Source organism: Thamnophis elegans, chromosome 2 (genome assembly GCF_009769535.1).
Source record: "Thamnophis elegans isolate rThaEle1 chromosome 2, rThaEle1.pri, whole genome shotgun sequence".
NCBI lineage: Eukaryota > Metazoa > Chordata > Lepidosauria > Squamata > Colubridae > Thamnophis > Thamnophis elegans.
The window spans coordinates 67,400,870-67,421,985 of record NC_045542.1 but is presented as its reverse complement, the minus strand read 5'-3'; the positions used below and the strand labels follow the sequence as shown (position 1 = coordinate 67,421,985).

At 37.7% G+C, this 21,116-nt stretch overlaps 1 protein-coding gene across 2 annotated transcripts; it reads left to right on the top strand.

Annotated features, from left to right (window-relative positions):
• The first annotated feature begins 992 nt into the window (after positions 1 to 992).
• Positions 993 to 21,116, top strand: PWWP2A (PWWP domain containing 2A). 2 transcript variants are annotated; one of them, XM_032212308.1, is made up of 3 exons: positions 999 to 1,796; positions 9,761 to 10,725; positions 19,389 to 21,116. In XM_032212308.1, the coding sequence occupies exons 1-3, from the start codon at positions 1,129 to 1,131 to the stop codon at positions 19,400 to 19,402; spliced, it is 1,647 nt and encodes a 548-aa protein (XP_032068199.1). In that variant the 5' UTR covers positions 999 to 1,128; the 3' UTR covers positions 19,403 to 21,116. The 2 variants fall into 2 exon arrangements, with proteins under 2 accessions (XP_032068197.1, XP_032068199.1); XM_032212306.1 differs by lacking the exon at positions 19,389 to 21,116 and having other exon boundaries at positions 993 to 1,796; positions 9,761 to 12,550.

Sequence of the window (21,116 nt, the reverse complement as noted above, 5' to 3'; positions counted from 1 at the left end):
CCTGATCTGATAAAGTGGGTTGGTGTTTACTTCTTTGAAACAGGCCCAGTGCCGCTTTTAGCATTCTCTTCAAGTTATTGTACTTTCAAGCTGGGTTTGGGTCACAGAGTTACAGCTTTAGTTCAGCACGTTGTGAGAAACCAGACTAAGATAAACTGAATATTCTGAAAGGGAAGAAGCCACCTCTAATGCTAATCCCATCAGACTGCAATAACTCTCCCTCCTCGTTTCTTCAAAAATTAAAGCAGAGAGAAAGGTCTCGGATCACGTGCAGCCACAGTAAAACACTTTAGTCGCATCCTCAAAGGTGCACTTTTCCATTCAGTTAAATTGAGCATTCCCAAATCCGGGCGCAGCGTTTTCCATCCATATCCCAGGTCCCACCTTCTCCTTTTCCAAGACGGCCCACAGGCCACGCTAAGCTTTTCTCTCCCAGCCTTCAGTCGCCTTCTCTGGGCTTTTAGAACTGGCATGGTTAACGCTAAGCAGGGCAACTTCCAGTGTTTCGTCCGAGAAACCACAGCATAGGTTTTTCGGGTTCCCTCCCACCCTGGAAGTTCGAGCTTCCTATAAACGCCGTGTTTTGTTTATTTGTTTTGACCGGTCGTCCCAACCCTGGGATCGAGAGCAGAGAATAGATGAGGGGTCCGTCCCTGCCCTATTACCTCCTTCACACGATCAAGCACTGGGATAAGCACTGGGGGGGGGGGGAAGAGAGAGCAAAAGATTACGGCTTTCGAGCTTGCTTTAAATCCTACATCTCGCCAGACGTCTGGCAAAGCCAATGAGACGCTTCCGCGAGGGGGGCGGGCTTTTCTCCCCCCACCTACAAATAGAAGAAGAGCTGCTCATTAACCTGCCCCCTTTTGATCTTTGTCGACACAGATACCGGGATCTCCGCCCTCTTTTTCCTCTTCCTGCCCTCAACGTCAACGTTTCCCCTCCGGACCAATGGGAAGTTACATCTGCGCTTGATGGATCTGCGCCGTGCCCAATAGGAGCTGGGGAATCGGCAGGATCCCTGCCTGCCCCGATAGGCGGCGTTCCCCTCCTAGCCAGGCGGGGGAAGAAGGCCACGGTTATCGATCCTGCTGCTGGTAGAGGGAGGAGGAAGCGACACCAGAGAAAATGGCGGCCGTGGCTGCGACTGCGGCGGTGCCGGGTGATGGGGGAACTGGCGAGGTCGAGCCCATGCCAGGCAGCGAAGCCGGCGCAGACGCGCTACCCGCCGGCACGCAAGCTGCCGTGGAGTCGGCGGTGCTCGACGCTGCCAGGGAGGATCCCGAGCCAGCGCCGGGCGGTGAGGCTCAGCAGCCGCCGCCGCCGCCGCCCAAGAGCCCAGCGGGGACCCGAGACCTGCCGCAGGCCCAGCCCAACCCGGGCCCCTTGGGAGAGCCTCTTCAGCCTCGCTCGCTGACGGCCACGCTCTCCGGCCCTTCTGAAGAGGAAAAGTCAGGCGACCAGCCCCCGCAGCCGGGCTCGCCGCTGGTACCTCCGCTGGTGCTTGCAGCTGGGGGCCCCGCGGGGCCGGAGCCCGGGGAGGAGCCGCCCCGGCCGGAGGAGGAGGAGCCGGATGCTGCTGCTGTCGCCGCCGCAAGTACCACGGCAAGCCTTGCAAAGCAACCGGAGCTTTCGGTGGCTGCCGGTGCAGCGGGGGAGGAAGAAGAGGAGGCGCTGCTATTGCCGGGCTCAGAGGTGCTGGTCACCCTGGACCACATCATCGAGGATGCGCTCGTGGTATCGTTCCGGTTCGGGGAGAAGCTCTTCTCCGGGGTCCTCATGGATCTCTCCAAAAGGTGAGCGAGCCTGACCGGCCGCGCCCTGCCTGCTCGAAAGCCTCTCTCTCCCACCGAGGCTGTTGGAAGGAGGCGCATTGGCTGCTTTCCCGGAGTGGCTCCTCTCTAACCTTCAGCTGCTGCTGCTGCAACCCCCCCACCTTCCCCCACACCCACCCAAAAAAATAGTCTCCGCCGAGTCGAGGCCTCGATCGCCTCCTGGGTGGCTGCACAGAAAGGTGGGGCACAAGCCATAAGGTGCAGGGCTTTATGGCTCCGCCAAGGGGGCGCGAGTGGCTTTTCAGTGAGCCTCGTGGCCTAAACTCGGAGCCAGGAAAGGCCGCCTCCCCCTTCCCTGCCCCACCTCAATGACTACTATTTACTAGCCTTTCCTTTTCATCCTTGGTTTCGTGTTTAAGGTTCATTCACTACCAGCTTTGGGTTTTTTGTTTTAAGCGAAGAAGTGTTGTGTAAAAGAAGCTCTGGAGGGTTGCTATCCATCCCACATGGACTTGGCTATACAATTTCCCCCACAGCTTACGAGGATACTGGCAATGTTGTAGCTGTGGCCAAAAAAAAGTCTGTTCGCCAAACAATATACATTTGCCCTACCTTATTGCTATGGATATTTCAGCATTTCTTCCATTTGGTTATCCTTCTTTCTTAGCTTTATAGAAGTGCAGAAATTATCAGTTGCTATTTGGGGGAGGGGGGATGCTAGAATGTCTCCTGATACAGGTAATACATATTTGAAAGCTGCTGCGTAGATAGCTTTCCTTCTTGCAGCCAGGATGAAAACTGAACTTATTTGTATATTGCAAAGCAACTTGTTCTGGCAGAAGCATTAATTTTTCTGGTTTTGAGGAACTTGCACCAGAGCGACACACCCTTTCATTGAGTTCATCAGGTAAAGGGTACATTTGTAAACAATCCCAGTATCATCAACATTATAGCTTACTTACAATAAAGAAAATACATGGCACTGAAGGAAGCAATCTTTTTCCCCCCACAGTATACTTGATTAAGGAAAATCAGTCAAATGCATTCCTATGTAGTAAAGCTGAGCCTGTTCCCTTATTTACAGAGAAACAACAAAAGATTGTACCATTAAATTTTATCTAAAATGAAGCTGAGATCATACAGCAGGATTTCTGAGAACTTGGGCCCACGCATCTTTCAGTTCTGAAGAGGAAGATGAATAGTGTCAATTTATACCATAAAGTCCATTTTAAAATTCATTCTTGTGGGTTAAGTATTTCCAGGAACATTGTATAAGTCATTGCTTTGACACTTAAAATACATGTAAAAGGAGCCTCGGGAGATACAAAAGGACTGGAACTTTTAACAAATGGAAGGAGGAACTTTGGCAATTGGGGCCAGCACACTTTTAAAATTGTAATACTGCAAATTAACACAATGACTAAGAGGATAACAAGCAAGATGGATGGTTTCAATTACACTGGCAAATAGGTGTACCCATGGGAGTTCTTAATAGCCAGATTGGGGACACATCATCCTGGAGAAGGTCTGTTTATGTGGTTGCTAAGAGTCAACACTGACTTGATGGCATGTAATCACTCTAAAGTGCATTGCTTATATATTTAATATATCTAACTACCAAATTTCTGACACATACTAAAATTGCCTGATAATCTTACAGAATTTTTGGTATGATAGTGTATGGCCATTATTACTGCCTTACTTATAAACAAATATAGGTAATGCTGTTTCTAACTCCTTCAGAGTACATACTAAGCAGATTATAAAATGTAATTGTATTAAAATTATGCAACACATGCAGCTATAGAAAGGCTGGTGTTTGTAATGTTTGAGAGAGTGGTATAATGAATTTCCAGTATGCATTTCTTCATTAGTCCACAAGGTGTTTAAAGGATGTATTATATAGAATTGATCATGTATTGCCATAGATATTGCCATATGTTTTCCATGACAAATATACAACATATGCTGACTTTCAAATTCTCAGGTTTGTCAGCCCATTGGTGCTAGTGGAAGGGATAGTCTGGCATTATCCATAGCAGTCAAGGACCTAATGTGCTTGTCTTTTTTCCTTGATATATAGCCTTAATAGATCTGGTAAAGTGTCTTACCTTACATTTTCTTTTGCAGGTATGATATTCGAACTATGCAGAACTGAAATAGGGTTGGAAAACAGAGTAACATCAGTGCTCTTGGTTTAGTTGGAGAAAGTGAAATTCAACCCCATAAGACAAAAAATTAAAACAGCAAGTTGTTTCACACATCAAGCATGGATACTGCATACCCTTAAACAGTGTTATATTAGTAGTTTGTCTCCTCTCTGATGTTTCCAGAGCTATCATTAACATTCTTCTCTAACAAAGAATGGGAAAGTTTGCCGCTTCTCTTGCATAGTTGATAAGCCATTTGATACAGGCATAGGTAGGAGGTGTTACTGTTTCATTTACTTCATAGTAATGCTTTTTCAGCTGTTAATATAGTGGATGGATGGATATACACACACACATTCACACATACTGGAGAAAGGGGATAGGGGAAGAAAAGAACGGGCATGTAGCGTTTAATCTGGTTGGCAAGTTTGAAGCATGTTGTAGTTTCAAAGTAAAGCACAAAACATCCATTAGCAAAATGCAGCCTAGAAAGATTACTGCTCATTTTAGTTTTCTTATTTTGTGCACTTATTTGAAAATGAAGTAGAGAATGCAGTATTCTTAGAAATAAACATTATGCTAGGTGTTAGTATTTTGCTGTGTAATGCACAACTAAAATAATCTTTTTAAAATAGTGGTACAGAGAAATTGTGATGCTAAGAGAAGTGTTTGTGGATTGGTGCTTTTAGTTGCTAGGTGCCAGTTTAATCTGGTAATAGCTAAGATAGAATACAGCTTTGCAGTTATATACAGTTTTATAATAAAACATGACCAAAGTTTAACATTTTCATGAAGTGCATGTTTACTTACAAATCAATAACATCGTTGATGTAATTGTAACAGACATTGTTATAGGGCATCATCTTACAAAGCTAAAATACAGACTTGCTTATCATGTTAGGTAAAGGCTCTTTGGAATTTGAAGACTCTTCAGCTAACATCATGTGGTTTATAAAATGATCTTAGCTTGTTGAAATTCATAGTAAAAATGACTCCACACCACTTTACGTTTCGTTTCAATAGTGATGATGTCATGAGTAGGTTGAGTAGGTTTTAATTACCTTTACTTTTTAATGAGCTGGTTGGAATAATTTAAAAAATAGTCTGATGTTGTAAGTAAACTTCCCTGGGTAGAAGACATAGTGAAGAATTTGTGTTCAAAATGTGTTACCGTATAACAAAAAGATAAGCAATTATTTGATAGTTGGAGCTGCAATATGCTTGGCATGGGCAGAACCGTGTGGCGTGTATCTGTGAAGCTAGGATTTTCTGATTTAATATTGTCTGAGTTTTGAGTAAAAGTTCAAGTTTTTCTTCTAAAAATTAAGCTCTGTCATTTTTAAGCTTACTCTGCAATTTTCATGCATTATTTGCCTCAGACTGAGAAGAAATTTATGTTGCCAATTTTTGACAATTGTACAGTTCGTCCTTGACTTACAGCCACAATTGAGACTGGAATTTCAGTCACTAAGCAGTGTGGTTATTAAAGAAGGCATCTCATAACAGGACTTGGTTTTACAGCCATTTTTACCCTTTGTTAAGTGACTCACTGTGGTTGTTAATACCAGTAGTATATAGTTGTTTAGCAAATCGGCTTCCCCTATTGACTTTGTTTGTCGAAAGCCAGCTGGGAAGGCCACAGATGTTAACCATGTGACTGCAAAATGCTGTAACCATCATAAATACAAGCCGACTGACAAACTCCCAAATTGTAATCACACTTCTTCAGGTGTTGGTGCAATAATCATAAGTAGCTTTTTTGGGTAATGTTGTAACTTTGACCCTTCATTAATTGAACGGTCATAAAGCAAAGAGTATCTGTAGATACATTCAGGGATATCGGGTATAGAATTTTTGCATGTTATTACCGTGATGATGAGGGCCATGATAATCAATGACTCTTATAACACTGTCTTTTTGTGGAAAACTTTTTGCCCACTTTGCCTTCTATATATGGCTTAGTTCTCTTAAATCAGCTTGGGATGGAAAATGCTTTCTGCATTATTCAACCCAACCTAACTATGTTTGTCCAGCCAATTTTACATACACTTAATAACACTATTGTATAAGGAATTTTTATTTTCAGATAGTCTAGACATCAGATTTTAATGGCATGGTAAACCTTCAATTAAGACATTTCATGCAGTAGGCCAAGCCGTCATGATATTGTATACTTCCGTACATACTTTAATTTGATTTACCAATTCTTCACATATATGATATATAAACATGCAAGTATACAATCCCTTTTGAATATAACAGGCATTGTCATTTAACATTCTCCCTCAATCCAAGTTCTTTATATGGGTAGCTAGGTAGCTATTACATATAGTAGGGAAGTCCTGCAGGCTTTTAAAACTGCATATCTATATATCTTTTTTTCAGCCATAACTGTTTTTTGAGATATCCCATCTATTTTGAGCTAGTATGCGTATGATTTAACATATTATGAATTAGCAATTTCATACGCATGTAGTTGCTAGAATAACTCCATATTATCTTCCTTGAATTATATTACCTGTAGGGATGCCTTTTTGGGACTGTCTCCTCGTCTCTCAGACAGCTCCTTAGTGGTCATCTGAAAGTTTGGTTTCATAAAAGGATTTTCTCGGGGTTGGAGGTACTAGCAGGCCAAAGATTAACATAATTCAGAATAGCTCTGAATTAAAAATGAATCAAAATTCCTTAAATTTACTTCCAGAACCTCCTGTAAGTAGACATAGCTACGAATAAAAAATACTATGTTGGAGGCTAGCCCTTTTTTTTAAAAAAAATCAAATGATATAAAAGTAAAACCTTTGTAGCCACAGGCATCAAAACACCATTAGGATAATATTTGGCCCTAATCAAGCAGAGTTGGGACAGATAATTATTTTACCAGGTTTACTACAAGCCATGAAACAGCAATTACTCTGCCACTCCTAAGTATGGCTGTAGGAAAGAAGCAGGGAAAGGTATGTTTTGAATTATGGCAGCAATACAAATAGATAAAAGGGAGGAGGAGACCAGTTATATAGAGCCTGGTGGAAGGAAAATTATGTTTGCATATTTTTTTGAACTGTATCTGTGTACAGAAAACTCGTATGGCAAACTAAACTATTTGCTTTGAATTCTATGAAAGAATCTTAAATACTGGAATCAATAATCATACGTTGCTGCATTGAATTCTGCTGGAAAATGTACATTGGCAGCAGTTGGGGCTCTCTGTTCACAAGCTATTGTACTGTATATTGGTATAGATCAGGGGTGTCAAACTCGCGGCATCACTTCATGTGATGTATTGGGACCTTTCCCCCCCCCCTTCACTAAACCAGGGGTGGGCATGGCCAGTGTGTGACACATACGGGACATGGGCTGTAAGTTTCACGCCCCTGATATAGATTTAAAAACCCATAAGGCCTGGCATGTCATTTTCAGGTGTTAACTTCCCTAGCTCAGGAGTTCATGAAAATAATTAATAGGCTATAATGTGCTTGATAGATGTCATCATAGAAAAGCTGAGTGACAGTCTGATGGATTTGAAAAGAGCTGAAGTATAAATGAAATATAGTCCAGTATTAGATTTCCTCACAATTATCAAGTGAGGAAAGGTGCAACATCAAATTAGTAGGTTAGTTAGAAAGCAGCTGGATCTAATCTAATGCTAGGTTCAGGGTTAATGCTAGCTAGAATAATAGATGCAATATGAAGCCTTAAGTCTTGATTTCAATGAGAAAGTTAAATATATGTATTCTTTTAGTTATTGAAAAGTGCTTAATATTATCTAGATTATGCTTAAGAGTTCAGTATATATTTTTGATTGGATTATATTTCCCACCATCACTGACGATGCTGGATTTGACTGACAGAAGTCTAAAATGTTTGGGATGGGGAAACGTTTTCAGTATTAGTTTTGAGATGTTGCAAATCAGCAGAACTTTCACATGGAAAAAAATTGTGGCAGATTCAGTAAGACTTTTTAAAGGAGTTACAAGTTATGACTTGGCAGACAAAATAATTGCAATATAACAGGTAAGTTGAACATACAATAGAAAAATTGCTAAGGCCCTAGAAGTAGTTTAGGCAACAGCAACAAAGATAATAAGGGAGCTGGAGACCAAACCATATGATGAATGGCTAAAGGAACTAGATATGTTTAGCCTATGAAGAGAAAGCTCAAGGGAGACATGATAGCGATCTTCTTTTGGACTTCACAAGGAAGAGGGCGTCAATTTAGTCTCCATCACACCTGAGGGCAGAACAAAAAGCAATGGGTGAAAGCTAGTTGGAGATTCTGCCAGGAAATAAGAAATTTTCTGACAATGAAAACGATTAATCAGTGGAACAGCTTGGCTCCTTGGCTTGTGGGTGCTCTATCACTGCAGGTTTTCAAGAAAAGATTGGACAACCATTTGTAAGGATTCATAGGGGGAAACAATGAATTTATAGATGTAGTGTTTCCTAATCAAAAATGAGGTCTTAACTAGAGAATTACCTTTCTGTGGAATGAACTTAGGTGCAGAGGGAAGATGCAAGAGAGATTGTAAAGAGGACAATTATATATTCAGTCATAATGCTAATTGTTCTAAATGAAAAGAATACCAGAAGATCCATGCTTAAAGTGAAACATTGATAGTACAACAATAAATATTAAGTGAGTTGATTCTTTAAATTCATAGTTCCATCAATGTGAATGTATTATAAAATAAGTAGCTTGGAAATATCTAATACTTGGCAGTCTCAGCTGACCATCTCAGTACCTCTCTAATACTGTAACATATGCTAGCTTGAGTATGTATTCCACCTATCAGTAACACCTTCCCTTTTTAATTTGTTAATACCCTCAATTTCTCTTGACTCCACAATTTCGCATATGCTCCAAAGTATACTGTGGATCAGGCCTCTATTCCTCCCCACTTTTGCAGTGACTTGCTGCCAATTTTTCATTTTGGAAATTCCTGTGTAGGTAATATTAACTACATAATAATAAGGGAGAAACAAATGATCCTGGTTAAATTATGTTGAGTGATGCAAAATTGTTAAACCATACTCTTAATTTAAACTAGACATTTTTATGTCATTTACATAATTCTCCAGTATAGGTATAAAATACTGCTACTATCAATAACATTTTAGTTATTAAACAAAGTTATTTCAAGCTCATGAGGTACAGGTGAGAAAACCAGTTATGGTTACCATTTATGATTATGTTTTTTGTGTTCTTTACTTGAACTGACTATATTTGAAAATAGGTGAGAGGCCGAGGCAGTTCAACTAGATTTTCATTATTAATCTCAGTTATTACCAGATAGAACAGAAAGAAATATTTGAGTTCTCATCAGATTTTGTGTATACAAGCCAGAAAGAATCTCATGTGTACTGAGCCCTGTATATGGTCTACATAACCATCTGTTGAATGGATATTTTGTGCTTAGAAGAGTAATTTGTTTGAATGAGAACTTGCCTAACTATATGTTGTGCAGTGCACATCCCTCCCCCCCAATTGCAGTCTTCTGCCATTTGACTTCCCTTCCAGTTTATAAGGGGGGGTTGGTCAAGCAGATCAGGATGGAAAAAGATATTTCAGAACTGACAATTTAGAAACTAATTGCCTTAGATCATAAAGTTAAAAAAGGTGAACATTAAATTTAAACTTTTGATGAGTATAAAATTTATGATTATATTTTAAAGCCATTCAAGCCAGTTGAACAATCCTCATTTGATTATATAGATGCAGTTGAGCCATGGAATGCCCTTTAAATTTGAGTATATGATGGTATTCAAAATGTTCCTCTAAACTTCTAAAAGATAGCAAATGGAGATTGGCAGTTAACTGTGTTTTTCTCTCTTATTAAGGTTTGGACCTCATGGAATTCCTGTGACTATATTTCCCAAACGGGAATACAAGGATAAACCTGAAACCATGCAGCTCCAAAGTAAATCATTCCAAGATGAGATGCAAGTGAAATGTGAAGCTAACGGTGTTGTCCCAGACTCTTCTCCCATCCAGCCATCAGAACATAGTCTGGTTAAAAGCCTATGGACTTCCAAACCGCCTCCCCTTTTCCATGTGGGGGCACCATATCCCCCTCCTTTGTTTATCAGGGACACGTATAACCAATCAATACCTCAACCTCCACCTCGAAAAATTAAGCGGCCCAAGCGAAAATTGTACAGGGAGGAACCCACTTCTATTATGAATGCTATCAAATTACGACCCAGACATGTCTTATGTGACAAATGTAAGAACAGTATTGTTGCAGAAAAGAAAGAAATTAAGAAGGGCAGCAATGCAAGTGACTCCTCAAGGTGTGAGGATACTAGGAAACGAAGAAATGAGAGCGTAACTACTGTGAATAAAAAAATTAAAACTGATCATAAAGTTGATGGGAAAAGTCAGAATGAAAGCCAGAAAAAGAATTCTGTGGTCAAAGTTGCAAATATTGTCCACAGCAGAAGTAGAGTAGTCAAAGTTCCCACTCAAGCAAATACATCGAAAACCCAATTAAATACTAAAAAAGTTCTTCAGAGCAAAAACATGGATCATGCAAAAGCTAGGGAAGTTTTGAAAATAGCCAAAGAAAAGGCACAAAAGAAACAGAGTGCAACTTCAACTTCCAAAAATGCGCATTCAAAGGTCCACTTCACAAGGCGTCTTCAGAACACCAGCTCAGGTTCCCTGCCTCCCCGGTTGCGTCTGAAGCCACAAAGGTACCGAAATGAAGAAAATGACTCCTCTCTCAAGACAGGGCTGGAGAAATTGCAGAGTGGCAAGATGGCAGCTAAGTCCCAATCTCGCTGCTCGTCTACCCGCTCAGCAGGTGAGGCCCCTTCAGAAAATCAGAGCCCCTCAAAAGGTCCTGAAGAGGCCAACAGTGAGGTTCAGGACACCAATGAAGTGCATGTACCTGTTGATCAGGATGAACAGCAGACCATGGGCAAGAGAGGCAGCAAAAGCAATATTACAGTTTACATGACCCTTGATAAAACGAAATCTGACTCTTCCAGTGCATCAGTCTGTAGTAGTGATAGCACAGATGACTTGAAGTCCTCCAATTCTGAGTGTAGCACTACTGAAAGCTTTGATTTTCCTCCAGGCAGCATGCATGCACCTTCTTCCTCTTCCTCCTCCTCTTTAAAGGAAGAGAAAAAGCTCAGTAATTCTTTGAAAATGAAAGTCTTTTCAAAAAATGTCTCTAAATGTGTCACACCAGATAGCAGGACCATATGTGTAGGAGACATTGTTTGGGCCAAGATATATGGATTCCCATGGTGGCCAGCCCGTATTCTTACTATAACTGTGAGCCGAAAAGATAATGGCCTATTAGTCCGACAGGAAGCTCGTATTTCGTGGTTTGGGTCCCCAACAACATCTTTTCTTGCTCTTTCACAGCTCTCCCCTTTTTTAGAAAACTTTCAGTCGCGATTTAATAAGAAGAGAAAAGGTCTTTACCGCAAGGCCATTACAGAAGCAGCCAATGCTGCTAAGCAGCTAACTCCTGAAGTTCGGGCCCTGCTGACACAGTTTGAAACATGAACAAAGTAAGGTAGGCAAGAAATGGGGAGGCACCACGAAATGTCTAACCTAGTCAACTATTTTGAAGGAGTTGGGCCAATTAGATTTTTAAAAATGCACTCAGTTGGCTGCTTTTTATACTGAAATTTCCATTTGTAGCAATGTCTTGACTGAAAGTTAACCTTTAAAAAATTGTACATGCAATCAGATTAACCTAAAGCGAGAGCTCAGTATTTTTCAAGAGAACGCTTTACGTTTCTTTGTAAAAGTTCAGAAGTTCCTTTGCTCACCCCATGCACAGGAGCCATAACCTCAGCTGAAGAGCAGTTTATTTGCAGGGAATTTTTACTAGTTTCTATCCACTATATATAAATTTATATATACCATTTCAATGTGGAGAGGGGAAGGGAGGGAAATCAATCTAAGTGATGGGATTTGCAGGCGTAACTGGACAGCCCACCTTAAATGCAGAATCCTAAGTTCTATCTCACTTGTAAGCTTTATTTCTGTGATTTTACCCAGTGGAAGTGAGCCCAAAGAGTTCACCTATGCCTAAAAATGCTTTTGTTCCTGCTGGCCACTTTAATTCCTTTAGAAACCAGTCTAATTGGAATTCTGGTAGACTTGATTATAAATAAATAAGTTTGTGGTCACTTTTTTTTCAAATGCTCAAAATTATGCTATGCACCCATGGATAAACATAACACTCTTCAGGTTTTGGCAAGTTTAAGAGAAAGCTGGTTGCTCACATTAGACTGGACAGTCCTTCCATGTATGGGATCAAGGACTGTTAATGCTGCGTTAAGTGTGAATTACATAATTTCCTGTTGGGAAGGGAGGGTGCTCCTAGGACAGTTGTTCTAAGGGTTAGCTTGAGAATTTTGTGTTGTGTAAATAATTAGTCAGATTTTTTTTCCTGACTACTTGTTCTTAAATCCTTAGGATACGTCCTAGTAAATTACACTTTGTGAATTGTCAGATGTGTAATTGTTGCATTTGGATGTATCAAACTGCATTTTTTTTAAGTATTTCCATTTAAGGTATCTGTTTGCAGGTCAGAAAATATGGAAAATGTAATTGTGTAATGCTCTGAAATGTACAAAAATGTAAATAAAATTGACGAAATCTAATTATTTGTGTGTGTTTCTCAAAAAGCCTTGAAAGGAAACTCAGGAACTGAGGCTGGTCTGTTTATGCAATGCTTAGGAGACATTCTGAAGGAAATCATTTTTTCTTGCTCATCATTAATTAAACTGGCTTCATTAGCTGCTTATAAAATAATAGTGTTCAAATTAACAAATTTTTGATTTTTAATAAATTCAATTGTTTTTCCCTAAATGTTTATCAGTAATTCTGTAAGAAGTACCTTTCCTATATTTCTAATCTGTGTTAATGAATGTTTTCTTGCTGTTAAATATTCTGCTTGTCTCATGCGCTGCACTGGGCAGTGAAATGGAGTTAATTCAGTTAGATAGCATGCGCAATAGGTTCTACTACTTTGCATTTAACTGTTATTAGAGGGCCTAACTTCATTGCCCTGAAATTTATACCCGAGTTCTATGAGTAGATATTTTCCAGGAAGAAAGAGTGTTAAACAAAAATCAGGCCAACATATGGAGTCCAAAGAAATAATGATTAAAGGCTCTGTTGTGACTGATGCTAAGGTATGTCTCATGTTATAATACAGTGTTAACTCAATTTTTCCAAAATACTTAAGCTTTAAACTGTTTAGCTATTTTAGAAATGTGCTTTAGAAAGTCTCTCTGCTTTCCTGAGCTATTCCATTTGACAATGCTCACAATCAATTGTAAATTTCCAAACCTATTAAGAAATGAACTTGTATTCAGTCAGCCAATGCTTTTTGAAATTGGAAAACACACAAAATGGCATGCAGTCCTATTTCAGTCTTATACCGTGTATTCTCTTTCCTGCAAACAGAAACCAATGTAGTAATTCAACAAGCAAAACGTGCTATGTCTTTTTTAAAGGCAGGCTGTGCTCAGAATTTGTTAAAATACACTGTTTACCATAAACTTGAAAATGTAGGTTGGCTTAGGGTTGCTGTGGACAAAGTTTGTTCTAAATTTGGGTGGACTACCTCTCTAGACATGATCAAGATGAACATTCAAACGGTATAGGGTTGAAACGGTATAGGGTTTCCTGCCTAGGCAGGGGGTTGGATTAGAAGACCTCCAAGGTCCCTTCCAACTCTGCTAATGTATTATTGTATTTATACTAGCTTATGGAAGTACTCTTAATAGAGGCTTGCTCCTTCTATCTTGGAATCCTATTTCTGAACCAGATGTTCTAATAGATTCAGAAATTAATTTAAACCGAATGCATATTTTTTTTCCAAACCAAGGAATGCCCTAGCAGGGAGTGCTTTGCATGCATTCTCAATAATTATCTTGTGGCCAGGATAAATATTTGAATTATTTTCATTAATATTGAAATGTAATGAAAGATAATGAATATGATTACTCCCTAAATGGATATTTAATCTTTATTTTTGCCACATTAAAAAAAATAACACTAGAGGTCTCTGGACCATACTAAGGCTTACAGGAGCTACATGTAGCTCTAGATTGTGCATCTGTGCTATGGAAATGGAATTCTCTTGTGTCAGAGAATTCTTACAGTCTGGAAGAAATACACAACTTTATCAAGCAGGAATTGATTCTTATTTTCAATATTCTTTTTTCATGTATCTTGCTAATTCAGAGACTGGTGCCTTTTAAAAGTTTGTTCTAAATGTGTTTAATTTTTAATGACATTATGATGTCTTTGGCCATTGCTTCATGTCATTTTATGTCCCATGGAAGTCTTGATTTATGTGGTTAACTTATTAAAATCATGTAGATGTCATGCAGTATGTATGTAACAGTATTACTGTTCATTGCAAGGCATCAAGATGATGGATGTGATTTATTCTGGCTTTTTTGGAGGGAGAAGCGACTGTTGAAGCACCAAATGAAATAAACACTTGTTTGGAATTCCATTCTTTTGAGGAGAAAGTGGCCCTCATGCAGGAGATAATTTGGATTTCTATCAGCTACAGTTTTGTGGCTCCCAAATTTGGGGTTAATCTCTCCTATCCCAATGTGCTTTTCAGAAACTGAAGAAGCTACATACACAATTTTTATGGGCAGGTTCTTTGTATACCAATTCGGATAAGGTACAAAATGACTACATATTTTGATTAAGCTTGGTATTAGGGACTACTTTCTTTTAGTTTGTGTTTGACAAATAGTTTTAAGGCAATTTCTTTAATGGAAGAAATAGTGACGATGGTCTTGCATCTGTATGACTGAGGTGAAACTAATTCAAACATACGTTAAACTCGATTTCATCTTACTGTGAGAACACAATCCTACAAGAGTTGTATGCTCACATTTTAGTGGAAATTAGTTGCTTACATTTGCTGCATTGGTTTGCTGAAGTACAACTTCTGTAGGGCGATTGGCAGATTAAAAACCTTTTCAAGCAACTTGTAATTCATCTATTTTCAGTCTGAATAGCTGCCGTAATTATAATGAAAGCTACAATAGTTCACCAGAGCAAAACCAACAAAGAATCTAGCTCTTAAACTATTGCTCATTTCATCTTATTTTTAAAGTTGATTGTGTCCTTTTTTGTGAAAGCCCATTCTCCAGGTACAATAAATTTCCTCTCTGATTCCATCCCCACAATAATCCTATGAGTAGGTGAGACTCAGTGGGTCACCCACTTAGTTCCATTGTAAATAAAACTATAAGTGTGTACAACTATAAATTTCATATTTATATATCTCATATTTTTATATTCTCTGTGTGTACACATATATACATTTGTGTGTATTTTTTCACATACACCTTTTACATCCTGATGTAGTATATATATTCAAGTTGAGACTTGAGTCTGGTTTTCTCTAGGCCAAGTCTCATATTTTCCTCCTTCGCTGCTTATCTCTTAATTGTCAATAGACCACGTTCAAGCTAAAAATCAGGAAAAGCATAGGATATATCCCAGCTCCTAGAAATCTTAACATCTGACATATCTTGGCATTTTTCAAATTCAGTGCAATTCCTCTCAGATGTTGTTTACCTAATCTACTGCCTAAAAGTAACAGTGCATAGAATGTATGAACATGATTTTGGATTATGGTCTTGATAATTTATCTATAGAAATGTTTTAATCAGGACTGTGTTAGCATGTTTATTTTAACAAGCTCTTACTGAATATTAATCTTAATAAATGAGTCCCCTGGGAGCCTGGTGATGGGTTAAAAGTGTACTTAAGAAAGGTCAAGCAATTAAAATAATACACTGATTTAATGAAATGAGAAATCTAGTTCTGCTGGAAAAAGAAAGTGATAAATAGTCCAGAGCCTCTATCTAGATGAGCTGACTGAATGAAAAGACACTTCTGTGCAAGCAAGGTAGCATAAAATATGAAAACTAATGGAATTACTTCAGCAACTTGGAATGAGTTCATATATAAATGTTCCATCAATGCCTTAATAGTAGCCTAGGTACAAAAAGTAAATCAACACTAGATTGAACTAAAATTGAGTACAATAAAGTACAAGATGTGAATTTATAATGTGAAAGCACAAATGTCTCAGTGAGTTAGGCAAGCCAATAATTCACTTTGCCAATGATCTTTATAGGAGGGATGTTCTATGTTTAATGTTTAAAAAGTATTGCCATCAATCCAGCCACAATAAAATTCATGCCTTACTGAAGTATATATGGTAGTATGACACACAATTGTGTGCATTTTGAACTCAGTATTTATATGTTCGCACATACACCTCAGTTCAAGCCTAGTGTTAATCAATTTTGTTATCAGGAATGGATTTAAAGTTTTCATTAGATACATGTATAAAAGATAAGCTACCCTTTAATCATCAAGATCAAAATTGTCTGAAAACAAGCCATAGGGAACAGGAATGCACTCATGCCAGATATACCTGGCTTCTGGATTTTACATAGCTCTACGGTTGGGCAGTTTAGAGAATACTTGATAAACTAGGTCTTTGGTCTGATTCAACGTGGCTCCTCTTATGCTATTAAACCACAGGGCCATAAAGATATTTTTCATTCTTAATAGTTGGAGCAACCAAAATAAGGTCAAATCAACTGTAATCCTGTAGTATTCTTTCTCGTGCATCTGTCACTTGGGCTTCCTTGTTGTTAGCCAAAGAATTACTAATTTTTATATTCAAAATATTTAAGTGATGAACATCAGTGAATCAAATTAAGGGCAGATGATAGTGTAAGAATTCTAGAACCAGAGGGGCTGAAAAATTGGATGTTAAAAGTTATAGAGGGATTAGATATTTTAAATCAATCCTTTCAATTAAATAGAACCAATGCACTGGAGGCATCTTCAACATCATTTGCTACTACTTACTGAAATCTAGCCTGACTGAAGGTTTTCCTTTTTTGGTACTGTATGGTTTTCTAATGTTCTGAGTTGCAGTTATGACTTTCCACATTTCCAATAGCTTCATTATTCAAAATCCTTTTGAGGATAAGAGTTCCTAACAGTACTGTCTAAAATTCGGACATTCTGGGTTTTCAGCATAGAAGCGTCCTTGTGGTTAATTATTCCCTAGCTTGCCTACATTCATCATGGACAGGATCTGAAATAGTTAAGAGTGGAACAAATATAATTGCTGCTGTTCCCATTTTGAGCAGAGTCAAGTGATACTGTGATAAGGAACTTCTAGAATATAACGCCTCTGTCCTTGGATGTAGTACAGTGTATTATTCTACCGGCAGTGCTTATGCCAGTTTCTCTTAAAAGCTAAAACTCTTGACGGACTTAGTTTCATATTGACTCCCCACCCCCCAACTTATCCTTCCTTGCTTCCAGTGTCATTTTAGCTTAAGACACCAGTAGTTATGTATCTAACACAGTATATTAGGGAGTCTATTACTTGAGTCCAAGGTATAGAAAAATGTTAGCTTAGATTTCTAGTGGCTATGTTAGGGTTCCCTAGTTTTGCATGAGAGTTTAGAATTGCTCATATCAATGGAAGTGTTAAATATCCTGGCTAACCTTACAAATAAATTCTGGCACAAATTATTTCAAAGCAAACAAAAGGAAGGGATAAGGGTCTGGCACATTTCATCTTGCTGAAGTGGACGTACTTGATTTTTATTCATGAATACCTTTTGGGACAAATCTACATTTTAGAAGAATTAGAAGATGCTGGATATCAGTATAATTTTCTCCTTTTTTCCATGTTTTCTGTATCTTTTTTCTAAAAGTTTCATATATTATAGAAAATGTTTCAGTGCTTTTTTTTTCATTTTGATACCTTTTCTACAATATCCATAATTTCCAGCAGAATTCTTCATCTTCATGGCAGTCATAACCGGGGTATCTTTTTTACTAAAGTATCCCCCCTCACATTGTCTTAAGACACATGTATTCCATCCAAATATACATTACTTCACTTTTTTTAAGGACTTTTCCCCCAATTAAGATAAATTGCGACTTTTCATCATTTCATCACTTAAAAAGCATTAAGATCCAAACTAAACATTTATTCATTGTATTCTGTCCTTCAAGCTTTTGTCAATCCAAGTTATTTTTTCATGTCATCTCTAAGTACCCAGATGGGGGGAACGCCACGTGCATTATGTTACATACATTATACAAATTATACAATCTGCCTACTTGGCATTATAGTATAACATACATCTCTGTAATTTGGACCTAATGCTATATCATGATGACTATAATCTTAGAGTCTATAAATTATGATTCAAACATGGATTAGAGACTTTGTTAAAGAATTTGTGACTAGCCATATCCACCATGGCTGTCATTTGATGGGTAAACAAGTTTTTATATGGTTATTTTGAGTGTGTGCCTAACACATGATCTCAAATTCAAGTGTGCTCCCCCACGCACAGAAATAAGTAGCATATTGCTGGCCTGAACATACATTTACCATCTCTCTCTCCTTATTTGTAAGATGGTAGTGGAATAAAACTTACTTTTCTATAAATGGTGATTTTTCTTCTGCAAGACTTGTCTCTCAGACTAGAGATTAAACCAATTTATCTGTAATTTCCTAGCATTATACCATTTCCCCACTTGTTTTAATACAAAGATAAATCTAGGATAATACCACCTATTTTTATTTTTTTAAATAACCATTTTACATTTGTATTAAGAACCCTTTTATGAATACCATCTGGATCTAGCTTTGGCGGGTGAGGGGATATGTCTGGATCTAGCTTTTGGGATAATAATTTCTATTAGAATACAATCCCTGCTCACAAATATTCACCCTAATTGCTTTCCTAAAAATTGCAGTTTTGATATGAGTATTTAGAAGCTTAATTCTATTGTGAACTACAATGAATATTAAGCTTTTTGCAATTACCTTCTCTTCTAATATTCTTTTAATGTCCTTGATGCCAAATAGTCCATGGAGTTGCATCTTATTTTCCTCTGATATATATTTTTCTTTGATTGCCCATTTTTATATATATTTAATATAAATGTAAGACTTTAGAAGTTATAAAGCCTTCAAAATCAATTACGTATGTTATCAAACATACTTTTCTTGACTTCTAATTTAAATACGATTTTAACTGTATTTTTTAACAAACCTAATAATATGAGAACTTTTACCATTGATAGTATGCCTCAGAAATGAGACAATTGGGTATTTTAAACATGTGCAGTAAATTAGATTAACTATATTGTGAAATCCCTAGATCTTCAAAGTGCACTCACCTCCATTTTCCTGTGGAATCCAGAGTCATAGGAATTTTTTTTTATAAAGGTTACAAAATAGAGAGAAAATGCTGACGACACATTGTGTTAGCTTTCATATTGAATTTAAATATCTACAATATTGTTTCAGTGGAATAAGTTCATATCCATTTTTAAAAAAACTGTTCTATAATAGTATGAATATGTGGAAATAAGCTTACACTATAAATTCATATTTTTCTTTTTCAGCTCAGAGACATTAATCATCTTTGTGTTTATGGAACTCTCTTGCACTGGCATGAAGTCTGTCAGCTAACCAGAAATTGCATACACCTGATATGCCTGTTTCCTCTGCAATCCAGAAGATGGTGTATGCGAAGATACTTTAAAAACAAAAAAGAACTGTACCCCATTTCCAGGAAATCTGTATGTGTTGTACATTTAATTTCAAATGGAAAATGTTAATATTTTATAAACTATTTTTGCAATAAACAAAGGCATGAGCCAAGGAGCCTATTCAACATGTAAGGAACCACTTGAAGTACCAGAATGAAGAATCACGAAGTGTAATATTACTCTTCAAATGCAACTTGTCTGAATGGGCGCCAGGAACTGGTTGAGACACCTGGAAAGTTGGCTATAAAGTTCTTCTTTTGTTCTTGGTGTGTTACATTTGACATCTTAACAAACATTAGTCTTTAGTGCAAGTGTTAGCAGAGCTGTAATCCTTTACTGGAAGCATGCCCCAATTCAACTGTGTTATTAAGTGCTGACAGATGTGTTTTGAGACTAAGGTTTTCCATAAAGAAACCAGCAAGGGCGAAAATACATAATTGTATTGTATTGGGTAATTGTAGCAAAGACCATCCCTTTTGAAAATAGTTTGGTGGCTAGAATAGAGGCTGCATCACAAGGTACAGATCTTCTATCTACTTGTGTTCACCCAGCAGTATCTGCCATAAACAGGTACTGTTAAGATGGAATAGTAATTGGTATCCAAAGTCATGACATTTCTTTTTATAGCACAGTGATGCTTGCACATTAAGTTAGTCATAACTAACATGTTCCACTGAGACTTCCTTGGCATTTTAAAGATTAGCTGGTTTACACAGGAAAGTTTCCTATCCCAGCAAGCCCCTAATCTTTTCTCAACGGGACTTGAGTTTTTAACAGCAATGTGGTTTCACATTTCAATGAGAATAAGTTATGCCAAATTTTCACTGGATTACAATGAAAGCCTAAAAGAATTACATGTTCAGTATTTTAAACTGCTTCTCATTTTGAAAGTATGCAAACCCTTGCATTGGAAGCAAAATTCAGCAGTTAGCTTGACAAACTGATGTCATAAAAATGCACAATATATAGATTGATATAATTAACAGTTTTCATGTCAATACAAGGATGCCTTCTAATATATAGATTTCAATCTTTAGGATATTAAAATACATTAAGATATTTTTTTTCTAAAATTATGTATTCCAGAAAATACAGCAAGTGTCCAATTCATTTTTTCCAAGTTGCAATCATAACTTTTCCTCTTTATTTTATTTAGTAACAGATTTATATTTTAAATAGCATTTGAAACAAGTGAAATATGTTTATTACAATACAAGTCTATATTAAAAGATTTAATAATTATCTGTGAAAACACTTTTTTAAAGTATTTATAAAGATTCCAGAGCACCTACTTAAAAAAAAAGGCCTTGCATAATAATGATTCATAGTAATTTCAATTATGCCCACTTTCATAAGAGATTTGGTGACTTTTAAAGGTTCTGCAGTACTCTTTTCACTGATGTTAAAACAAAAGAGTAATGGTGTAGGCTTTTTTTCCAATTTTTCATTCAAAAAATGTTATTTGAAACTAGTTTGAGAAGGTTAAAAAGAAACTTCAATGACATAGTGCAGATAATGCATCTATTCCGAAGGAAAAATACTTTTTAAAAAGCATCTTAGTTTAAAATGATGTCTTTTCAC